General features: G+C 35.3%; 1 protein-coding gene across 2 annotated transcripts in view; it reads left to right on the forward strand.

Annotated features, from left to right (window-relative positions):
* Nucleotides 1–24,145, forward strand: part of LOC114651109 (kelch-like protein 1) — a 435,523-nt gene that overhangs the window by 360,755 nt on the left and 50,623 nt on the right. For both annotated transcript variants that reach the window (XR_007934632.1, XM_028801068.2), the window contains exon 7: nt 3,678–3,902. Coding sequence is in view for 1 of the 2 variants with exons in the window: in XM_028801068.2 (XP_028656901.1) it covers nt 3,678–3,902 (225 nt within the window). In the remaining variant the exon portion in view is untranslated. The remainder of the gene's footprint in view (nt 1–3,677; nt 3,903–24,145) is intronic.

The raw sequence follows: 24,145 nt of genomic DNA on the forward strand, positions 1-24,145 counted from the left end.
GACTTTGGCTTTAATGAATAAAAAAGAAATGCAACATAAATGGCAAAAGAAATCAGAAAAAAATTTGGCCTGAAATAATAATGAAACAGCATGGATGTGAAACACACCAATTACTTCAAACACATTATTTATAAAAGACTCTTTACAATGAAGAAGGGATGGTAATTTCAAAGCAGATACATCTTTATATATGTGTTACAGAATGCCATCAAAACAGAATATTTGAAATCCTTTGGGGATGCTTTTAAACAGTTTTGCATAATATAAGTTTTAGAATTCCCATCCATCTTCTGAACTAACTTTACCCAGATGTTGTTTGCAAGATGCTAGACTGTGTGCCGGCAGCACTACAAACAGAAACTGATCTTTAATTCAGCTAAATGTATGTTTCTGGTAGAAAACTATAGAAACACACCAAAAAAAAAAACACATGCAAACTTCACAAAGAAGTTCACAACTCTGTAGCTGGGAATCAAAGTAGGGTTTAAGTGCTTTGAGGTGCCGCTACTGCCAGTAAACACACAGTGCTTAACTTAAATGTTTTCCAGAGTAATATTTTTGGTATATAATTTAGATTTTTTTAGCTAAATAATTTAATATTAGTGTATAAAACCTAAACTGCACAAGTAATATATGGTGAAATTAAAGTAAAAAAAAGTATTATGGTAAAGAAATGATATTATGCCTCAGCTGAAGATCGCTGCTTAGCTTGAACTTGAACCCTTACCTCTTTTTCAGCATTTAATGTATGATATTGAAATCCCCATGTTCCTCCATTGTCTAATTGAGCAATATAGCTTATTCAAGTTGCATATCACTCTCAATCTTGTTACTTTCTGTAAAAAAAAAAACATAACCTGCTGCAGCAAATTCCAGTGTAGATGCAACGGAGAGAGGAAGCCTAAGAAATATGGTAATTGAGCAAGCATTAATGCTAAATACTTCCAGACTCCAGTTACTGAGATGATGGTAGCTCTAGAAATGTAGCAGTCTTAATCTACGAACTATCTCACACTTTGGTGCTGATACTGGTGTTGAAACAGCAGGCATACCTGAAGTTGCTGAATGACATAACCCAGATCTTATTTGAGGCTGAAAGTGGGGTTTCCCCTTGCTTGGTCAGGCAGCAATAAAAATTATTGCCACTAAGCCACATATACTGGCTACATTTTCCTTGTTATACCAACTTGCTGCATATACTCAAAGCTATCCGTCAAGCAATAGCTGTAATCTTATGATAGTTGTAGATTACTGTTTTTCCTTGAGTTCAGTCAAAACTTTCAACACAATTTTCCATAAGATAGTGAGCCTTTCCTGATTTTTTACAGGAAATCAGTAAATCTCATTGTTTCATTCATCTGGTCTTTCTAACTAGAGCATGAGGTGGATGGACAGCCTTGTGTGCGTAAGTGGTCTTTATGGTGTCTGGAGATGTGTTCTCCTGATAGGATTACCCATGGAAAATTGGTTAAAGGGGAGGGAACAAACAAAGAACAATCCATTAATGCTCCTCATAATTGTCTTAAGATTGTTAATACTGCATATTTTCATAAATCAGCGGAAGTAAGTATTTTTTGCAATCGTTTTTATGCTTTAATACTTTAAATCTTTTTTTTTCCTGTAAGAAGTTGGTCGATAGATGCCAATTCAGGTTTTCATGAGTACATGGAGTGTTGCCTGCATCATCCATATAAATGCCCTCTCCAATTCCACACAACCACTTTGTAAATTTTGACCTGAATAAAATTTAGCTGAAATTTGTTGCATCTTAAACCCTTCTGAAAAAGAATTCTTCCTTTTTCCCAAATTAGCCAAAAAATATTATGTCTCATTTCCTGATCCTCTGACTAACCCATGCCAGTTTATCTCCATTGTTACTCTCTAATGGTTCTGTTGTGATTTAATTAGTAAAATTTACTTTAGTGTATCACTTCAGTGTCAGTTGATTTCAGTTCATTATTTTAAATATTGTTATAATTTTTTTTGGTGGCATTGTTTTCTGGAGGCTACAATTTTCTGCTTATTCTTCATGGACTGTTAACTGTTTACTACACCCATTGCTTGGCATGTGACATATTATGTCATCACCTCCCACCTATGTAAGATGGCAGCATGCATGTCTTGGTATCCTGTCTTTAGACATTTATCACATTGCCTACCTCAGCTCTCTCAGGCTAAAGGGCTCTTCCAAACATATTGAAGGATTAGGACATGTCGCTGCTTTCTTGTCTAAGACTCTGTATTGTGATTTCACTTTGAGCTTTAGTTATTCTTGCTGTCTCTCTTGATTTTGATTTGTGCTTGTCCCACAACTAAGATGTCCATTCTCTATACTTCATCTCCCAGTCTTTCCCACTCTTTTCTTTTCAAAACACTCTTCATTTACTAATGTGTAGATAGATGGATAAATACTGTAGATAGACAGAACCGTATTTGTCCCACTTTTTGGAGAAGCTCATTACATAAAAAAATAAACACATACATACACACATATGCACACTATGTTCTGAACACTTACCAGAATGACTAAAAATAAAGAAAGCAAAAAAAAAACAGAACTTCTGACTTGGCATTCCAAGTTGAATATCATCCATTCCAACCATCTTTCATATTATTCTGAATGAATTTGTTTTCGACTTTAGCTTTGTAAGCTGTCACTCAGCTTTTTTTCCATCACTGTCCGTAACAGTCTCATGTTTCAAAGCTGAATTTTTAATACTTCATTACTAAAACATAAACAACTGAGAAAAATGTTTATGTGTAAATTAAAATTTTCTCTCCATTGGAACTTTTACTAACAACCTTATACCCTGGGAAGCTACTAAGGGTTTTATTAAAACAATGCTTTTGCTTCACATCTGTTGTATGAAATGTTCAAAAATCACCAAATTAGATATCAACATTATGTCTATGGAAGAGTCTTTTAGAACAATTTTTAAAGCGCCATTAGTGCAGTATAGGAATGCTAGTCCATGTACACTTCACTGTGTTCCATAGTAGCTTAGCTTGTGGTATATCATTTGATGAATATGGAGGATAATATCTGAAAAATGATGAGGCTATTACATGCAGAATTAAACAAGGCAATACTAATGCAATTTATTAGCAATGATGTTCAAATATCCTGTGGAATTCACACTTTACTCTTTCCAAATGTGTGCCAGGAAAACACACCTCACCCTTTCACCACCAACCTGCATTGCCAAAACCAAGCAGAATAGAACTATGGACTTCACAATCTCCTTCCACAACATCTCCTTTTATCATCATTACTTCTTTTTTGGCAGTCACTGAGCTGATTATTTCTTTTGCTTTTCCATCATACATCTGTGTTAGTCACCTACTATATTTTTTATTCAAAACCATTTAATTGTTTTGTTTTTCCCATTATCTCTATTAATTGCAAGTACTTATGAACTGCAGATACTTGCCAAACTACTTTAAATAGAATTGTTTATACACATAATTTTGTTACTGACTGACCAGTCAATTACTTAGAAAGGACAGCTAAAAAGTGCCTGATCAGTGTGTGTGTGTGTTCACTGTATTATGGACAATTTTTAATAAAATTGAATTATAAACCCAACAGAAATCTTTTCTTTTTCTCTTTTTCTGAGTAAATGAATTTACACCACCTGAAATTGTTTTTAACAATTTCTGTTTAAATTAATTTCTAGGTTCAAGCACAATAGAGAAGTATGACTTAAGAACAAATACCTGGACTCAGGCTGGAATGATGAATGGAAGGCGATTACAGTTTGGAGTAGCTGTCATCGATGAGAAGCTTTTTGTTATTGGAGGCAGAGATGGCCTGAAGACATTAAACACAGTTGAATGCTACAACCTAAAATCAAACACATGGAACATTGAATCTCCAATGTCAACTCACAGACATGGCCTTGGTAAGTAATTAAAAAAAATAATAATTTCACTTAATTTTCATTGTACCTTACAGAAAAATGAAAAATATTTCTGCTACTCTCATCAGCATACAATGCGTAACTACAGCAATATCAAAAACAAAACATAAGTTACAGTGCAGTCAATATCCAAATAAGAGTGCAGAGATCAAGGCAATACAACACAATGCAAATACAGAATGTTAGATGGAGGAGTGCAATACAGTATATCAAAGAGTGCAGATATATCAGGCACAGTATACAAAATATCTCTATAAATATAGAGTATACAAAAATATACTAACAGAATATTGTGTTTAGAAATGATCATAGGTAGCAGAGACTTACAATGATAATGATATCATAATTGCAGTCAAGGTATTGTATAGTTATTGCCTAATACAGTTAGTTACTACACTTGTAGGGCTACAGGGTCTGTTGTTTAAAAGCCAGGGTGTGAATGTGTAGGAACTAGCAACTTGACAGCTATAAGACAGAAACTGTCTAGTTGTGCATGGCTGAGTGGTTCAGTGCCTCTTACCAGATGAAAGGGGGCAAAAAGATGATGGCTAGGATGAATGATGTCTCTTTTTGTATATGTTATTTGTAGGTTATGGAGCAGTCTCAGTGATTCATTGTGCTATTTTACTACATGTTGAAGAGCCTTTATCAATCATATTGGAACTGCCATACCAAACTGTAATGCAGCCAATCAGTACTATCTACAATGCACATTAATAAAAAATGGTGAAGATCTGGTGTACATATTTATTTAGTTCAGGCTCCAAAGGAAGTTAAGTCGTTACTGGTCCTTCTTGATGATACTGGAGATGTGAAGGAAACCATGAAAATTCCTGGAGTATATGGATTCCCTGTAACTTGAAATTATTCACACTCTTCACAGCAGCTCATTTGATTAATGTTGGTTTTTGGGCCACATGCGGTTTTGCAGTTGACAATTATCTTGTTTGTGCACCTGATGGTGAGGCACAGGTCACTTTCAGTGCACCAGTCCATTAGGAATTTAACATGCTCTCTTTAGATCTCATCACTGTCGTAAATCAAACACACCACTGTAATACCTTTAGTTAATTTAACTGTTGTGATTATTCTGAGCAACATATCTGTGGGTGAACAAAATGTATAACACTGGGCTCAGCACACAGCCCTGCAAGGCACCAGTGTTCACAATGATTATTGTATAAGTGTGATGTACTGGCCATGTAGACTGCAATGTTCCAGTAAAAAAAGTCCAAAATCTGGTTAAATGTGAATTGGATTGGCCAAGAGCCCTGAGTTTACTTACAAGCATCATAGGGATGTTGGTGTTAAATGCCAAGCTAAACTCAATAAATAAAATTGTTATATAGGTGTTCCAGTTGTCAAGGTGGGTAATGCAAAGTGGGTGGAAGTAGTGATTGCATTGTGGAGCAGTTATTTCAACTGAAGCGGCTCTATGATGTTCACAGTGCTAGCATGTGCCATCACTAAAGGTTCAAAGCATTTCATTGTTATAGAAGTGATTGGGGCAAGGTTGTAGTTGTTTAGGATCATGATGGCAGACATCTTTGAAATGGGTATGACTGTAGTGGTTTTAAAACAAAAAGGTACACTAGTCTGGTTCACTGGCTTGTTGAAGATGTCTGTGCAGACCTCTGCTAGTTGTTGTTTCTACACTCTGAGGGCTTGGCCAAGAATTCCATCAGGACCAGCAGCTCTGTGTATGTCCACCCTCTCTTATTCTTTCTAGGATTATCTGTAGACTGCTGAAACACATGGGCCATAGACAGCTGAAGACCTAGATTATCTGGAACTATCATTGTTATGCTTTGGGGCTCCATGTTGTTATTTTCAAAGTATCCAGTGGTTGTAAACGGATTTGGTTTTATAAACTGGGATTATTTGCATGCCTTATCTCATGTCGTGGATCAGAATTATTGCCAAAGTGATCTTTATTCTGTAATCTCATCCTTGGCAAGTTTAGGCTTCTGTGAATTGATCTCTATTAATAGTTTTAAATGCGGCATGACAGGCTCAAATAAGGGAGTTAATCTTGAATTTTATCCAGGGGTTTTTTGTTAGGCAAAGTACTTATTCTTTCCATAGTCATGACATCATCAACATACTTGCTAATAAAGCCAATGACTGATGAGTCATGCTGCTCCAAATTGATGTTGGACCCCAGCATAGCAACTATTTTCAACATATACCAGTAAGTATTTTTCCAGTTAGTAAAAATATACTCACCATGAAGAATATGAAAATATTTTCATCGCTTATGTCTTCAGTTTTGGAGCCTGCTTCTCCCTCTAGAACAGTGTTTCCCAAACTCGGTCCTGGGGACCCCCTGTGGCTGCAGGTTTTTGTTCCAATCAGCTTCTGTTTTTAATTGAACTCCTGAGCTAATAAAGTGATGTGTTATTTCCCAAGTTCTGTGTTTAGGGAACAATATAGAAATTAGAAAACTAAGTTTGCTAAAAAAAAAATATGAAAATGTACCAAGCAGTTATATAGGAATAATGTATTTTTTTCTTCTTAACAGTATTTTCATTTTGATTTTTACTCTACTTTTCAAGGTGTTCTAATTGTTTAATTAATCCATTATTTACTAATTAGTATGTCTGACACTAAAGTAGTTGCAGCCTTTGACTATTCAGTGTTGTTTGCCTGGGTGTCTACTCTGCTCGTTTTAAATTGTCATTATTAAGATACATGAAGGGGGGAAAAATCAACAGAGAAAGGACAAAGTATAATGAAATCAACAAAAGAGAGTTAAGCATTTAAATCTATAGCAAAACCAGAAATATTTATAAATGTCTTATAAATGTAAAAATCATGCTGTTGTGCTTTTCTGAATGTCGAATAAAAGAAAACAAATACCAGCTAATTAAATGAGCTCAGTGTTATTAGGTTTTGTCACTGATTAGGAATGTGGTTGGAACAAAAACCTGCAGCCACAGGGGGGCCACAGGACCGAGTTTGGGAAACACTGCTCTAGAGGGTTATACACAGCATAGACATATTCTAGTACCTACAAGGTTGGAACTCAACCAGAACAGAATTGCCTGTTGGGGGAAATTAGAGGACCAAGAGAATCTCCTTGGAAACATATACAATCTCAGAACACTGGAAAACCAGATTACGGAGTTATCTGGCAGCAGGGTTCCCCAAGCAATCAACAATAAATATTATTTTTAAAAGCTGCATGTGATGTTTAATTTGATTCACAATCTTGGAAATTTTCACATTTTCTTGTTATATAACGTTGAATCAGAGAGGATTTCATTTGACTTATCTGACACTGATCAACAGAAAACATTCTTTAATGTCAAAGTGAAAACTGATCTCTGCAAATTGGTCTAGATTCATTACAAGTGTAAAACACAAAATAATTGCTTTTCAATCCTTAACCTAATGCAGAGAACTGTCCTGTACAAATGCAAAAAAAAATTGAAATCATAGCTATCTTAATTGTCAAATCATCATAAATAACTTTACCGTTACCTAATAATGGAAAAAAACATTGCAAAGTAAGCAAAAAAATGAGAATAATGACTGATGAAATTATAAAAAGTATGGTAGTACACAAGCACTTAGATTTATTTACAGAGGCGCAAACTGTAAATATAAGAGAAGTAAATCAAGGGCATAGTGCATTGGGAAACCTGTTAGAAAATTATAATAGAGTTAAGTGGTAGAAAGCTTCAGTGGGCCAAAGTGTGTAAATACATAATACGATAATCTTGTTTGAGATTCCCATTTGAAATGATTTACTGCATGGTTTCTGCCTCTTATGAAGACATCCATCCATCCATTTTCCAACCCGCTGAATCCGAACACAGGGTCACGGGAGTCTGACGGAGCCAATCCCAGCCAACACAGGGCACAAGGCAGGAACCAATCCTGGGCAGGGTGCCAACCCACCGCAGCTCTTATGAAGACATTTTCCTGGTAATTTAGTAACTGATATTTAAATGTATATATAGTTTTATTTATTTTCATGACTTTCTCGTATAAGAAGTATAGGGAAAGTATTGTAATCATCCAAAGATTTGAGGTCGAAATTTTGATGATACTCAACATTTTATACCTCCCATAATTTTGGAGTTATGTCTGTGTGTGTGTGTGTGTATGTAAACATGATAACTTGAGTATGCTTTCACTTAGGTCAACCAAATTTTGCATACAAGTATTAGGTACATAACGTAGATTTCTTTCAACTTTTGGGCTATTTCCGTTAACCGGAAGTGGTTCTTTACCTTTTACTCATGCAGCTGCAGAGTCCGATTTATTCAACTTTACTTTTATAAGTGTTAAATACATTATTAATTTTATTTGATTTGTTGTTGATGGTTCTTTAATGTACATAATATAAAAATGTAATCATTGTCTTGCAGTTTACTCCTCAAATATCCATATGAGAAAGTCTAGGGGAGACCACTCCCAATTTTTGACTTGGACACTGGTATGGACAATGCAGTAGAAGAGTCATTTTTGTTTTCATTTAAATTATACATCCATAAATTGATTTCTTCATTCCCCTCAGTTTAATATAGTATTTAATCAAACTAGAACATGCCCAGGTAGCACTAGATACAAGGCAGGAGCTGACCTAATGATGAATGCCAGTTATATTCTCACATATGCACAATTGCCCAATATTCAGGGACACTGCACCTCTATAAATATTATACAGAGTTCTGTAGATTGGCTTGGAGTACATCTGTATTCTTTATAGCAGAAAGCAGTGCCCTTTTCTAGGTCTTCTGTAGGACAAAGTTAACACCCTAACATCTTCTGCATGTGAATTCCTACCACTCGAGAATAAATGTGCCGCTTTTGAGTTGCCTTGCACCCCTGTAGTCATGTAGAGCTATAAAGGGTTATGACTCCTGTCTCCTTATTCCTTGCAACAAATCATAGCCTAATTCATATGCTGACTCCTTTTCTCTCAGATTTTTACTCTCCTTTAACACAATAAAGTGTACAAACTTTTCAAGAGATTTTTTCAGGTGAGAAAGACATATCTTTGAAGATATGTTAGCTAGTTAGTTAAAGTGAGGAAGTCAAATGTTTCAAGGCAAAGGTTTTTATACTCAGTAATCATGTTGCTGTAGAGTGGCGATGTGCTATATATTGACTGTCACATTCAAGTAGGAAGTTCATTGTACACATAATAATATGACTCGAAAAACACTATAATCCCACTAGTTGTGTGATTTACAGGCTAAGGAAAGGGCACTGAGTTTGTTTGGAATCACGTTTGGATTGAAAGATTTTTACTGTTTGTAATGTCCATCTTTTGGAATTTTACTAACAGGTCATTATCTGGCTGTGCTATTAAAAGACTGACTACTTCTCAACCTTTGCATTAGCAGCTTAATCAGGAAAATTTTAAAAAAACAACATGTTTGTCACTTCTGAGGTGACACTATTGTGTCTAAGTTTAAAATAAATTCCTCTTGCAGACTTTCTTCAAGATCAAGAACTAACTAACTCAGCAGCTAATGTACATTTTCATGTCTCAGAATTGTGTGCTGAAAAGGTAGACTAAATTAAGAAAGCGTGTCACATTTGACTGGAAAGGCTTAAGAATTTAAGAGAAATTCAAGAAATCGTGGATATTCTACCTATACATTTTGTGGAAAATTCATAAAAAATCTTTTAATTTTCAAATCTGCATAATACAAGTCTGGGTCAATAGAGCCAGGATTGGTTACAAACTAGGAATGAAATTTGAGATTCAAACCTAAGATTGTGGAGCCAACTAGTCACTGTACCACAATAACTTGGAAAATATGTTGCAAAAATAATAGAAATCTCATTTTAGCAGCCCACTTTCCCAGTTGTAATAAATCAGTACACAATCATAACACTACATGGATGATTTAAATCTTGAAGACATAGCTATAATCTACAGTGCAGATGCAGAAGTTAAAGTAACGATCCTCTTCTGCAACTCTGCATTTTGTACTATTTATTCACTCATTTATGTTAATTAATAGCACAATTTCAAAATATTCTCTCTTCCTGTAGTTGTGATGATGGGTCTAATCTGGGTTTTAGCTGTTTTAATTTCTCATCCAGTGCACAAAATCGTCTCAGTCTTCTGAGAAGACCATGAATAAACCATTGAACATCAATGGGGATGTGCTAGGTAGATTTCCCATAGCAGCAGATAGAAAGGGAAAAAAGAGACAGTTATTTGATGAAATACAACTACAGTACAAGAAATATGGCACAAAATGGTGTTGGGCTCCAGGTAGAATCCAACCCTGGATAAGATGTTTTGAACGCTAGAGGTTGCTATTGCCCCTTTAAACCCAACAGACAGATGCTCAGGACACAGGGTAAAAGCACAAATAAGTATTTTAATTCTTCATCTTCTTATAAACAGTGCCCTAAGCACCACAGCCACAATAACACAGGCAAGAAATACAATAAACACAATTCTCTCTTTCTCTGTTTTCTAAACACCTTACAACAAGCTTTGTCCACCTCCACCTGACTCTGGCTCCCTTGCTGGCTCTTCAGCAGTCCTTTATATAGTTCTTGACCTGGAAGTGCTTCTGCTCTTCCATCCATGTGACTTGCCAGCACTTCTGGGTCAGACAGAGAATTAAAGTTCTTTAATCAGCCCGGAAGCACTTTGGGGTTTCCGTCCTCGTGACTTCCTAGTACTTCCGGGCTATAAGGGAAGCATGCCTCCCCAGGTCCTTTCACAGCACCCCCTGGTGTCACCCACAGAATCCAACAGTGCTGAGAAACCAAACTCCAAGTCCCAGGATGCCCTGTGGGAATCTGGTGCACCGCTACACTGCAAGGGAGCTGCCATCTAGTATTTTGGGGGAGACAGTGTCCACAAGTAGCTGCCTTCCCCATCCTTCCATCTCAGGGGCGTCCCAGCCGGGTTGAGCTGCCAGCCATCTTTTACAACGTCTTCCCATCATCATGCCTACTTATGCACCTATCCAGACTCGCACTCACATAGGCCTGATTTGAACTGGTCAGTAAACTAAATGTAAACAGTATGTCTTTAAGTATATGGGAGGAAAACCAAAATATTCACTCAGGTACACTACATAGATGGTGAAGAGAGAGGTATAAGGATTACCCTTTTTACATAAAACATAATTTATATGGACTTATTCCATATTTAATATTAGCTGTAAATACAAAGGAAACCAAAAATAGGAATCAAAAAGAATTTTAAATAGGATATAAAATTAGGCTAAAAAAATGACTTGTCATTGCTGTTGCGATTTAAAAATCATTTGTCATGTTGAAGCAATAAAGTAGTTAAAAGGAATGACATTGTGACACCTGATTTTTGAAAGCAGTTAACAGTATCATTTGGTGTATTAATAATAAAAAAAGTAAAACTTGCTAATTAAAAATAAAGCCACTGCCCTTTCCCATTGTGATACTGACAAAGGTTGCCACTAAAAAGCTATTACTGTATATTCAAAGTAAATGGAAATATCATCATAAATCACTTGAAATTAACAGTCATCTTTCCAGAACAAATTACTGAAAAACACATAAAATGTAATGATTTTAGTGATAACAGTGTATGAAATAAAAAAATAATCTAAGTGACAAGAATTTATACTATTCATAAAATCTATTCCTTATTTGTTTTATGGCCTCTTTGCAAGCCTGAGAGGTGGTGATGTTTCAGTGTTGATGCTGTTGTTAAATTAAAAAGCCAAGCCCCTATGGGCACTTACAGCCTACCTTCTTTCTGTTTAAGGAAGCAGATTTCTGTCTACCATGTATGGTACTTCACCTTCTGCCACCTGTCAGCCTCCAGCAAGTCCTTCAGGGTCTTTCTTTAACTTTGCTGTTCTCTGAGGTTTCACTTCTGTCATGAGACAAGGCATCAGTCTGGCAAGGGTTAGAGAAAAGGAGAGGGAGATGGAGGGAAACTCAATCATGCAGTTAAGAATACTGAAACCTTAAAGTCACATTTTAAAATTTAAAACAGAATCCATGATATATTTTTGCCAAAATAAATACACAAACCCTGATATAAAAACACACCTTGTTTACCCTTAGCAAGAAGAAAGATTTGCCAGTTTATAATTACACACTTAGTCATATCATTCAACGTCGCCTGTGTGTGTAAAATAAATATTTAACTCTGACAAGTTTTACTGCCATTTGGGCAACAAACAAGTTTTTGAAAAGAGTTTAAACAAAAAGCTAAGACATGCAAATTATTTATGTTTTAACAAAGGAATAAATAAGCAACAAAGAAGCACAACAACTGTCCTTGCACTCAGGTCTCAGTAAGTCATTAGTGTCTAAATTATTACATACTCCTGTACAGAAGCTATTTGGGTCCATGAGAAAGTTTTAATGGGCCATGGACAGCTGTGTTAAGAATATAGTGTTAATAATATAGCCCTGTCCTGCGGTGGGTTGGCACCCTGTCCAGGATTGGTTCCCTGCCTTGTGCCCTGTGTTGGCTGGGATTGGCTCCAGCAGACCCCCGTGACCCTGTGTTCGGATTCAGCGGGTTGGAAAATGGATGGATGGATAATATAGCCCACTATACTCTTTGCCATAGATACCCAAATGGATATGTTGCCATGGATGAATAGACCAGGATAATAGTTAGATAAGGGGTGAGGAAGAAGATCCAGCCTTTCTGCTCACTGGCATGGAGTTAAAAGTTGTCAATGTCAGACCATCAAACTAGATTATTGTAGCATTGTCTTAACTTCAAAAGCATAACTTGGCCCCTGTGGGATACAACCAACATCCAATCATTTAAGCTACTGAGTATAAAAGTACAGGATTCATATGTCAGATGTGTCACATTCCACCATGAAAGCTTATCACTAAACCAGTATAAGATTGGAACAATGATAGACTTGCAATCTACAGTAGCTCAAGACAGATTATAGTGTTAGATCCTATGGCAATAGAGTATCCGTATATAACAAGGCTACTTATTATGTGACACGGGCTGTATTTGTAGAAAAAACAAGGATTGACAGTGGGGCCTGTATGAGCCCCACATGAGTAACTAGATGGTCTTTGTTTTAATAGTCTTCTACATGGGCTATTAATGCAGGCAAAGATGGTTTGAAGGGAGGTCGCAGGTAAATATCAAACAAGGGCACGCAACATGTAATGTACAAACAAGTTAGTTCCAATGTTATATTTCCACATCAAATGAGGTTTTCTTTTCTGGTTCAGTGTCATGTAGTATAGATTTGTGTGTGTTATTAATGAACACTCTTTGCCTTTTCGTTCTCTTTCTTTAGCCATAGTTCAGTATTTATTTCATCACATCAAGCTATAGTTCAATTTCATAATGTGGCATGGGACTAAAAAACTTATTGCTTTTCCTTGGCTTACTCTTTTTATTTGAACTCCTTCTGCCATCCTGTGTATTATTTTAGATTTATAGACAGAATTTTAATTATTTTTGCAGTTTTTTTTAAGGTTATATCTTATCCTCCTCAACTGAATTGCTGTTGTACCTTTGGCTCCTTTTACTTATTATCTGGGCACATAATCTGTAACAACAGAGGAAAATATATTCCTGGTTATCTTTTGTGCTTTTCTGTATATGTCTCAGGAGCCTAGAAGTTGAACAGTGGAGGATAAAACAGGGATATAGAGTCGGGTACAGTAAATCTGAGCACGCCATCCTTATATGCTGTAAAGTGAAGATGGCAGAGTCAGCTATTTATGTCTGATTCATTCAGGAAAACACGTCACTCAGAATTTTGCACATTTATTTAAAATCAATGGAAATGACAGCATATTATTAGCATTTCCAATTATAGATAAAGGAAGAAATAACTATACCTTTAGCTGAAGTCTCAAAGAGATACGAAGCGCTCTAAAGGATGTTTAAAAATGAAAAGTATCGATCTTTAGTTTCACTGACGGTAACACAGAGCCAGTAAGAAAAAACATCCCACTCCAATATTGTTATATAAATAATTCAATACGTAAAACCTTAGAAAAAGCAATTAAGTGAAATAGAATTTTCTTTTTTCTTTATAGTAACAGTTCCCTGAAGGCAAATCTGATAATTAAAGCAAAGTTGGCCTTACTTGGCACAATATTCCCTTCTAGGTTTTTGTATAAATATAAAATTGCATTATTTGTCATAAATATTCTTGATTATTTAAAATGATTAAAAAGCAAAAAAAAAAAAAAACTTTTTGATGGGGTGGTACAAAAATAAAATACATTTGTCTCAGCTTAACTCTGCATCACACTTACCAATGTTAACTTATTTTGGATTGACAGGAATTAGTAATAGTATATACCAAAAGCATTTACATTAAGGTTTATAAGACATTTTACATATATAAATATAAACAAAAAAGGTTTAAACATAAAAACCTCATGTTACCTTTTATTAGTTTAAGCATCGTAACATGCAGAGGCAGTGTGGCACAATGGCACAGTGGTTAGTGCTGCTGCCTTACAGATCCAGCATCCTTTATTCAAATCCGGTGGCAGGCAGCTGTCTATATAGGTTTTCCTCTGGTTGTTTCAGGTTTCCTCCCATAAGCTAAACATATTTGTTAGGTTAATAACTTAATCTTAACTGAGTTTGCCTACACTAGCCCAGCGCAATCAGCCAAACACCAACCATCCTTGAACTCCAAATATCGTTCAGTGTTTGTATGCATCATATTGTATACTGATTTGTAAGTGAACTAATATGGTATACTCACTAACCAAAAACATGCATAGGCTATACAGATGCTGCACAATGCAACCCCCAACTCTGAGTTGTTTTTAAGCCCCATTTAAAATTCTATTGCTATCTAGCTAATACAGACTCCACATTATTGAAGGTTGACGTCTTTATAAAATAAAGCATGAAACAGTTTAGATGTTTTTGCTAAATTAAACTTGAGAAGAGAAGTCTTTTAACTTATCATGTCTTTTTGTTTAACAAGGGATGTTAACATGCTCCTAAACTTTCAACTTGCCTTTCACTATTGTGGTCACTTATTGTTAAATCACTTCTGTTTATTTTATTGTTCTGATGAACTATCTTGACTCGGATGCCATCGTAATTAGCAATGACAAACAGGTCTACTGAGCTGACCACCTCTAAACTCTGACTGTGCTGAAGTCATTTGATTATGAATAACTGTTTTTCCCCTTATTTTGTTGCACCTTGTTAATGTCATTTAATTTCCTTTTCCCTTGATTTTTAGTACCATTCCATCTTTATATAAATTTTATCCATCTCACCTCTCATCTGTGTCTTGAACTTCTCACTTCTTTGCTTTGGTTAGGCTTTTGTTGGGGGGGTTGGGGAACGACCCAGGGGATAGTTGAATCATGTGACTGGAGAGGTTGTAGAGGTTGTCCGATCACATCATGCCTCTCTCACTCTCTCTGTTTATCTCTCTCCGCTGGTCTCACAGTTTGTGACACCTGGAAGAATTTATCACAGGACTACCTGAAAAAGTTACACAGTAGTAGGATTGTACAGTATCCTGGTACTGGGAAGATGCCAAAAATCCTAAATGGTGCCAGCATTACCGAATATTTGGTAGCAGTAGTAAATATCAGCTTTCCTCTCAATCCTGAGGTCTGAAAACTGGTATCAATACCGATATCAAAATTTTATACAGCAGTGCACTACAGCATATTACTTAAATTTTGTATTCTAAGGGAGGCAATACAAAATATTAATTTGTTTTAAGTATGCAGTACGTTCTTGTTACTTTTTATTGTATTAATGATTATTTGTGTTTATCCTATTTATCTATAGTTTTTTAATGAGCAAATACATACTTACTGCTTGGATAACAAGCTTTGAAAATAATGTTCTTGGTAAGCCTAAGACATTTCCAGAGAATATTAGTTAAAGTGTTTTTGTTATTATACTGTACTCACATTTAAAAGACTTTTTTTTCCTGGATAGTATTGGGTTACAGTTTGTTAGGTTAGGTAGCTTTTATTATCCCAGAGGAAATTTGTTTGCAGCAGAAAAGTACAAATCATAAGGCATGTTCACACAGATATAAGAAAAATAAGCCAAGACACAATAACTGGCAACCAGTGTTATAATAAGTATACACACTCAAGATAAGTGCAAAGAAGAATAATTACCTTAAATGGTGCAAAACATAATAATTCAGAATTCAGCAGCATCCCTACAAGGAACAGAATTCAAAAAGCTTATGGCTCTAGGAATAAAAGAGTTCTTAATTCTGTGGTTCTTTACTTTTACTTCTTTCTAAACAGTTTGTAATACAGCTTAGTGACAGAAGTCTGCTGCCAGCCAATAATTTTACTGCTAATTTTAACAGTGTTGCTTTTATCGACTCAAAAACAATTGCGTTTAATGGAAAGAATAGCCTTGTCTGCCCCATCATACATACAGTATTTGTTCGTTGTTAAGATCAAAGTTTACCCTGTTATCAATGATTGCCCCAGATATTTTAGTACCCCACCATGTCCAATGTCCCCTCTTTAATTAAAGAGATATTTAGTTGTAAAAAGGAACAATCATACCATTGAACATACTCATCAAGAGCAGGTCCATGGTTGTCTTCCTTATCTTGTAGAAGACACACAATGGCATATCATCTGCAAATTTTAGTATGTCTTTTCTTGTGTGAACTGCAGTCATTTGTATTTATGATAAACAGAAGGGAAGTAAGACTGCAACCTTGAGGTGTTTCCATGGATAAGTTAAGGCTATCAGAGAAACAGTCATTAACACTCACTCTTTTTGTACTGTTAGTTTAAATAGTCCACAAATCACCCCACCAAGTTAGGGTCCAAACAGAATTTATCAGTCAGTTTGTAGATGTACTAAAGGCTGATGAGAAATCTATAAACAGCAGTTTTGTGTGTTTTTTGGTCCTTCCAAGTACTCATACAGTTAATTCAGAAGTGTTGCTGGGGCCTTCCTCTTTGCTCTGGATGCAAATTGGTGAGGGTCCAGATAGGCCTGGGTTTTGTTTAATAGTTACCCGTTTGTTAACTTCGCAAAGTTAATCCACCAGTCTGAAGTCACTAAATGGCTTTGGGTGTGTAGTTTTTGCTAATGGAATAAAATTTTCCTGTTTCCATAGTCTGGGTACCTGCTGGTGTGTAAGTGTGTATGTGCGTATGGGTGTGTGTTTTGTATACACATTCTTTTTAAAGCAATACTTAATTTTTTTATTACCTTTATCCATCACTTTTTTACTTGGTATTTATTGGCTTGATGCTGTAAGTTTCCAATTACTGTATGCAGATATCTATGCTAGCTGAACAAATCAGTTCTGTTAAGGTACTCCAAGAACATGACTTTTATTCTTTTGCCTGTCATCAGAGCTGTATTATTATACGTTACTTATTAAATTATATCAAACTTGCTAATTTTAGTTTAATGTGAATTCATAATTTTAGAAGTATTTTAAACAGTACATTCATGCTTTGTCAAACCATATTTTCCATATTTAGTATGAACATACTTTTGTCTAGTATTCCTTGCAATAGACTATAGACTGCATTTTTGGCCTCTTTGCTTCCTTTATTAAATGTGTACACTGACAACCAAAAATATTATGACTTCTCCCATATAAAGCAAATAATGCTGACCATCTTGTCACAATGACAAGGATTTATTAGAGGATAAGATGGTATTAGGTACTCATATTTGATGCAATAGATATGGGCATGTGTACCTGAGCAACTATAAGAGCCAAATTGTTAATGCCAGACAACTAAATCAGAACATTTCTTGAAATGGCAAGGCTTGTGGGGTGTTCACAATTAGCCATGGTGAGTACCTAGGAGGTCAGAGAAAGTAAAACTTATGAACCACCAACACCCCGTTGTTGGATGGCCAAGACTTATCGATGCGAGAGGTAAACAAAGACTATCTGGTATGAACCAACAGAAGGGATACTGTGGCACAAATCTCAGATTATTTTAATGATGGTTACAGTAGTCATGTATCACAAACTATACTGTGTATCAGACTCCACAGCCACAGTCCAGTCAGAGTGTCCATGCTACCTTCTGTTCACTATCAAAACTGTTTACAATGGGCAAGCAAGCATCAAAACTGAACCTTTGATCAACTGAAGATAGTCACCTGATCCAATGACTCCCATTTTCTGTTGCATCACGTAGTACCTGTGCATCATTTAAATCAAGAAGAGATTTTACTAGGATTTACTGTGGGAAGAAGGCAAGCTGGTGGATGGAGTGCAATGCTTTGGGCAATGATCTTTTGGAAATGTTGGGTCTGAGCATTCATGCCAATGTACATTTGATAATCCACTTATCTAAACATTTCTAACCAGGTACACACCTTCATGACAATGAAAGTGACATCTTTCAGCATGATAATGCCCCTGCCATCCTGCACAAATTGTTTGGGAATGGTTTGAGAAACATGATGAAGAATTCAAGGTGTTGCTGTGTCCTCCAAATTCCCCAGATCTCAGTTCAATCAAGTATCTATGGGATGTGTTAGAACAAGAAGTCTAATTTGACATGGCTTCAGCTGACAACTTAGAGAAGTTAGAGGATCTGCTGCTTACAATACATTCTAGAGCCAATTACCAAAGAAGACCTGCAGAGGTCTTACAGAGTCCATGCCTCAGAACGTAGTAGCTGTTTTGTTGGCACACAGAAGAGAAGTAGCATGTTAGGCAAGGGTTGTAATTTTTTGCTAAGAGCATATAAATCTGTACACTTTTCAATTTCTTTACCATTTAATGCATAATGATGTTATCAGTTTTAGACAGTATTTAACAGCCATCAGATCTCTCCTTCAGCTCTGTGACTTAGCAGTTTGTTTTGGTTCATTATGACCCTTTTTGTAGTGAAGCACCTCATTGTTTTCATCTTTAATGCACTTTCCCTAACTACAGTGGTGTCTATCATTATGCAATTCACAGTTCAGCTGGAGGAATTCTACTCGATCAACATAGCCTTCAGGTGTTAGTATACTGTTCTCTGTTCTGTTCAAGACTAAAAAAATTCCGTTCCCTTAGCAAAGCAGAGTAGAACACAGTGATTAGCCTAGACATACATACATTCACTCTTCTCTACAGAGCTTCTTGTGCATCTATCTCATTTATTTAAAGTGTTGCTTGAAATTTTCTTCCAAAGGCAAGCATTACATAATCTGAACATATTATCCCTTTGATTTGTATGACCTAACATTTTATTAACCTTTTTTGCCCAGAGAATTGGAATGCAGTGTCATTATAAATCATTTTCAAGTTTGCTTCTTAGGGCAACCTAACATATCTTATATTTTTTTTACTTCAAGGGCTTATAAGGTGTATGTTAGCCTACATACTGTATATGATTAGTGAATGTTTTTTAGCTTTTGTTTTCTCTCACTCCTGTTTTGTTTAAAATGAAATATGGAAACATTTTTAGCAAGAAAGTAAAAATAATGCTAAAGTGTGAATTTCTACATTGAATTGTCAGGCATCTCAGTTGCATGTGACTTGCAGATGTCAAAGTGTGTCTTGCAATCAATAGGTGGTTAGTTATGCTAGCAACTCCCTCTAATGTGTATGATACTTCTCAGATTTCTTACAGGTTATCAACATAAGAATATAGTAATTATAAAATTTATTTAAAGAAAAATAGTTAATCTGAATCTTTTAGATTTATACTTTGATTCATAATTAATAGAAAATTAATTTATTCATCCCAAGGCACAATGAAATTGCACAAAACAGGTATAACACAACCTCCTATAAACATCATATTCAGCATTGCATATTTCACGGTTCCTAAAATAGGTGCAGATGGTACCACCATGTACAGCACATAGTAAGTTTGGAAGCTGTTTCAATGTGTGGTAAGCTCATTTTTTATGTTAGTTTTTTCTCTTTCTATAGCAGTTGCTGATTTGCCCCGGTCAAGTTAGTTTCAAGCTCCCAACAACAGAACTGGATTAAGTAACTTATTTAAACTGGAAGAAGATGTAATGGAGGGCCCAATATACAGACCAACAGCTTGGAAATAGTAGTGCCTCACAGATGAGAAACAATCTTGGGTAATTGACACAAGCCCTCCACCAACATGAGTGCACAACCCCAATATAGAAAAGGGTGCCCAGAAAATAATTATTCGTTGGCCACAAGTAGAAAATGGTGGTAAATATTAAAAGCTTCCCAAACAAGCTTGCGGAAAGCACAGTATCTTTTGCTTTTGGATTGTTTTATGGATTGTCTTAGAGAGAACTGAGTTAAAATGACACCTGGGGCCAAGAGGGAGAGTTCCAGCAGGACAGTGATATTGAGATACTACTCATCCCGAAAGTAGTTCCCAGGCGTGCATTTCTGAGTACACCTCCTATGCTTAAAAATCTGTTATGGTTTAGTCAAGGTATTATCCCTGGCTCATGTAAATTGTTGTTTTATGTTATTTTTATGTTTTGTTAGCTCATACTCTGTATATTATGCAAATTATCTAAGTGTTTTGTTATAATGTGCTGAAAATTAACTTATTTATTTGTTGTGTTTATTATATGCTTAGTTATGTTCCCTGTCCACTTAAAAAAGAGTTTTGTGGCATGTACCATGACGTACCGCTGGAGGACCACACTCTACATATTTAATCTAGGCAGAGGACCAAGCCACCAGATTATTTTATTGCATTATGTCATGATTTCTTCAAAAATAAAATAGTGAAATTGGGTGCAGGCCTCAAAATATCCAAAAATAGACCAGTTTTAAACAGGTCCTGAGCCCAAAAGTAGGACTTGGGCTTCCAGAACAAGAAAATAATTGTCTAGATTCAGATATTAACATAAGATACATAATAAGATTTAACAAAACATAAACATTACACAAAGAACAAAAATTGAGCCAGGGATAAAACCCCTGGCTAAACTACTGTATAACACTTCTTCCAGCCAAAAGAGAGACGAACATGGAGTTGGGTGCTTTTATGTAGGAGATAGAAAAAGAAGACAGAAGAAGGAGAAAGGGGAGAGAGAGAGAGAGAGAGAGTGCAAAAAAGAAAGAAAAGTAGAAAGCAGATCAGCCACACTACAAGAAAAATAAAGTATTCTTTTGTTTGTTGCTATGCCTGATGTAAGTGTTGAGGCAAGCAGACAGAATTTTAATAAACTGAATACTAGGAAATGATGGTATTTCTTTAAGTTGCTCTCTTAAAGAGAGCAACATGAAGTAATAATTAACGTCTAGTAACAAAAAGACCATCACAATACCAAATATCAACCTATTACATTGAAGGCAACTTTGTAGTTATTAAATCAGAAGCTCCATATCCTATTCTTATATCTTTTTCCTAAATTATTTATGAATGAAGGAGTGCTTTTTATTGAAAATCTGAAGATCTGGACCTATAGCAATGTGCACCCTAACCATAAAAGGTGGCAACATGATGATGTCATTTAACATGACCACAATGGCCACCATTACTATAAGCATTATGGTGGTGCCAATTCCTAAATATTGCAAAATGCCTTCAACCAAGAAAACAAAATGATGAGCAACAAAATAAATTCATAACAATAATAATTTTATTTCAAAACATTATTAAATAAAAAGATAATCAAAATGTGTTTCTTAACTTCAACAAGCACTCCTCTAACTGTAGTTTTCTCTTCTATAATAGCCTTTAGTGTCCCTGCAGCCTTTTGTAATTCATTATTTCAGTCATAAGAAGCACCTGTCTTTTTTATCTATTTTGGCCTCTTTGTGATTGTGATCAACTCTCACATGCATTTCTTTTCTCCTCAATAGATTCATACTAATTTAACAAGTGTACTCTAATAAATATTCATCAGCCCAAAAATATGCTTTTTATTTCCAGCTCCTTCTTAAAAATCAATTTCCACTAAGAACCTGTAGGTGTATACAGTCATCCTTGTCAGTGTCACTAACACTGGGCACTGCTATAATATTTCATTTATTGTCTGTTCTTCCACTTTTTCTGCTTTTTACAGCTATGTGTCTGTAACACACATAGCTCAAAAATGGGTTGATTCATCATTAAAACAATCAGATTTGTTTGGTTCAGGACCTGTAATTAAGGATGAATTAGCTCATTGTGCAGCTATGCTGAGGAAAAGCTGTACAGTGAAGAGAACACGACGCAGGCCCATTTACAACTTAGCACACCTACTCATACTGTAGCTGAATACTGAAATAAAAGTCCCTTTGTTGGCAAACCTCAAATCATTATACTACAGTAGCAGAATAGAGGCATAAGAATATTTATTTTCATAATATGAATTCACAATGTTAAGTTAGATTTTAATAAAAATTTATTAGAAAGAAATTCCATTTTTTTTAATTAAAACTAATTTCTTATGGAACAGAGAATGTTCCTCAATCATGATCATGATTTTTTCAAGATCAGAAGGAGGTTTCTGTCTTACAGATAAAGCATTATACCACTTCGCCTTCACCCTCACAATGGTCTAGAATTAGATCATCTCACCCACATTTACTCCATCATGGCTTTCAACCGTAATAATTGTTCTACCCCCTAAGGTTAGTGTGTTGCCTTCTGGACAGAGAAACAGTCTTTCTCTTTGTCTCTTCTCAGGGCAGGTAGGTGGGTGTGTGGAGGGGCTGGGTGCCAATTGGGGTGGCTGTTTTGTACTATTATTGTTTCTATGTATTAGAATATTACATTGACTTTATGGCCACATGTTTTATATCATTTTGAATTTAAATTTAATTTTACAATAAAAATTTAATAACAAAAAATAAGTTCTTACTATTCCAAATCTAGGTATCGTTTTTGTCCCTCGAAAATTGCTGAAAAGAAATCTGCCAAAAATTAAAACAGGAAATTGTAAGATTATAATTAAAGAAAAAAAAACCTTTTTAAAGTATGAGTGTTTACGGATCAAAAAAGCATCTTTAATAAATCTCTTTGAAACATTCCTGTTACTAATAGCACTTTGTAAGATTAACCTAAAATGAATGTGATATGCTGTCAGAAAAGTGTTTTTCCACATCATCAGCATGTAACCCTTGGTTTTATTCTCTGTATCCTGTTGAGGAAAAGATTGTGCAATTAACCTTGCTTATATCCTTCATTAACTTGAAAGCTACCACTAAATCTCCCTTTTCACCCTTCTCCTGAGACCATAGTCGTTTAATTTTATAAGCTTATCTTCACAGTCCAGTCTCTTCAAACTCAAGAATTAATTCTCTTGTTCTCTAGCTCTGTACTTTTTTTCTAGCATTTTAATGTATGTTTTGAAGTGTGATGACTAGAATCAACTACATTACATTAACATCATTTATTATTAGCAAGGCTTTTAACTTTCAGATCACTTGTGATTTATACTGTTCTAAGCTATAGATTATATGAACACCACTCCTCTCCTTTCTATTTGCTTTTATATTCCCCATTGTTGATTTTTTTAAGCAAACGCTTTGTTAAAGCAATTCATTTGTCTTATTGACACATTTATTGTACAAAAAGTTGTTTATATGAAAGGAAAACCAGATAGTGCTGTAGATATTTGTAACTGGGAAGCTTTCACCAAACATAAGAGAGTACTGATCCAGCCTGCCAAACACTTTATTTAACTCAGAATCCATAGAGAATATCAAGTGTTATTTAACATGCAAGCTTGGGTACTCAGTGGAGGTACTAAGAGGAGTACAGAAAGACCCAAAGCAACGTAAAATACCTAAAAATACTCATCAAAAGATGGCTGAAATATTGAGTGCAGAAAGCAAGCACCACTTAGGTGATGTTTACGCTCACAATGGTAATATCACTTAAACAATACAGGATTCAACTTTAGCATTTCCTATTTCAAATACAGTACATCTTTAAACAAGAATGGATTTTTTGTGATTTAAATACTAAAACAACTTTTTTATTTATTTATATTTTATTTGACTTATAAAAATAGCGGCATGAAGATGGGTGGATGGTTATCAAACAAAACACGTTTGCATCCATCTTATTTTATTGAATATAGAAGATGAACTGCATGTAACTGTGTGATTTCTACACATACAATTCCTCTTAGTTTCATTAAACTGATGCTGAAGTAAATAAGGATGTATATTAATAACCATAGGCACACCCATGCTTGATTATTGCAAAATATCAGATTTTTTGCAGTCACTTTGGACAATTTATAGATCTGTATTAAACCAGCCAGGTTTGTGAACTAAAAATTGAAATGAGATGATACTAGTTGTAATGATTTCTAGACTCACTTAATCCATTTTAATTTCACAGCGATAGGAGTCAATCCTGGAAAGAAAGGCACAAAAGGCAGG

This window comes from Erpetoichthys calabaricus, chromosome 4 (genome assembly GCF_900747795.2).
Source record: "Erpetoichthys calabaricus chromosome 4, fErpCal1.3, whole genome shotgun sequence".
NCBI classification, from domain to species: domain Eukaryota; kingdom Metazoa; phylum Chordata; class Cladistia; order Polypteriformes; family Polypteridae; genus Erpetoichthys; species Erpetoichthys calabaricus.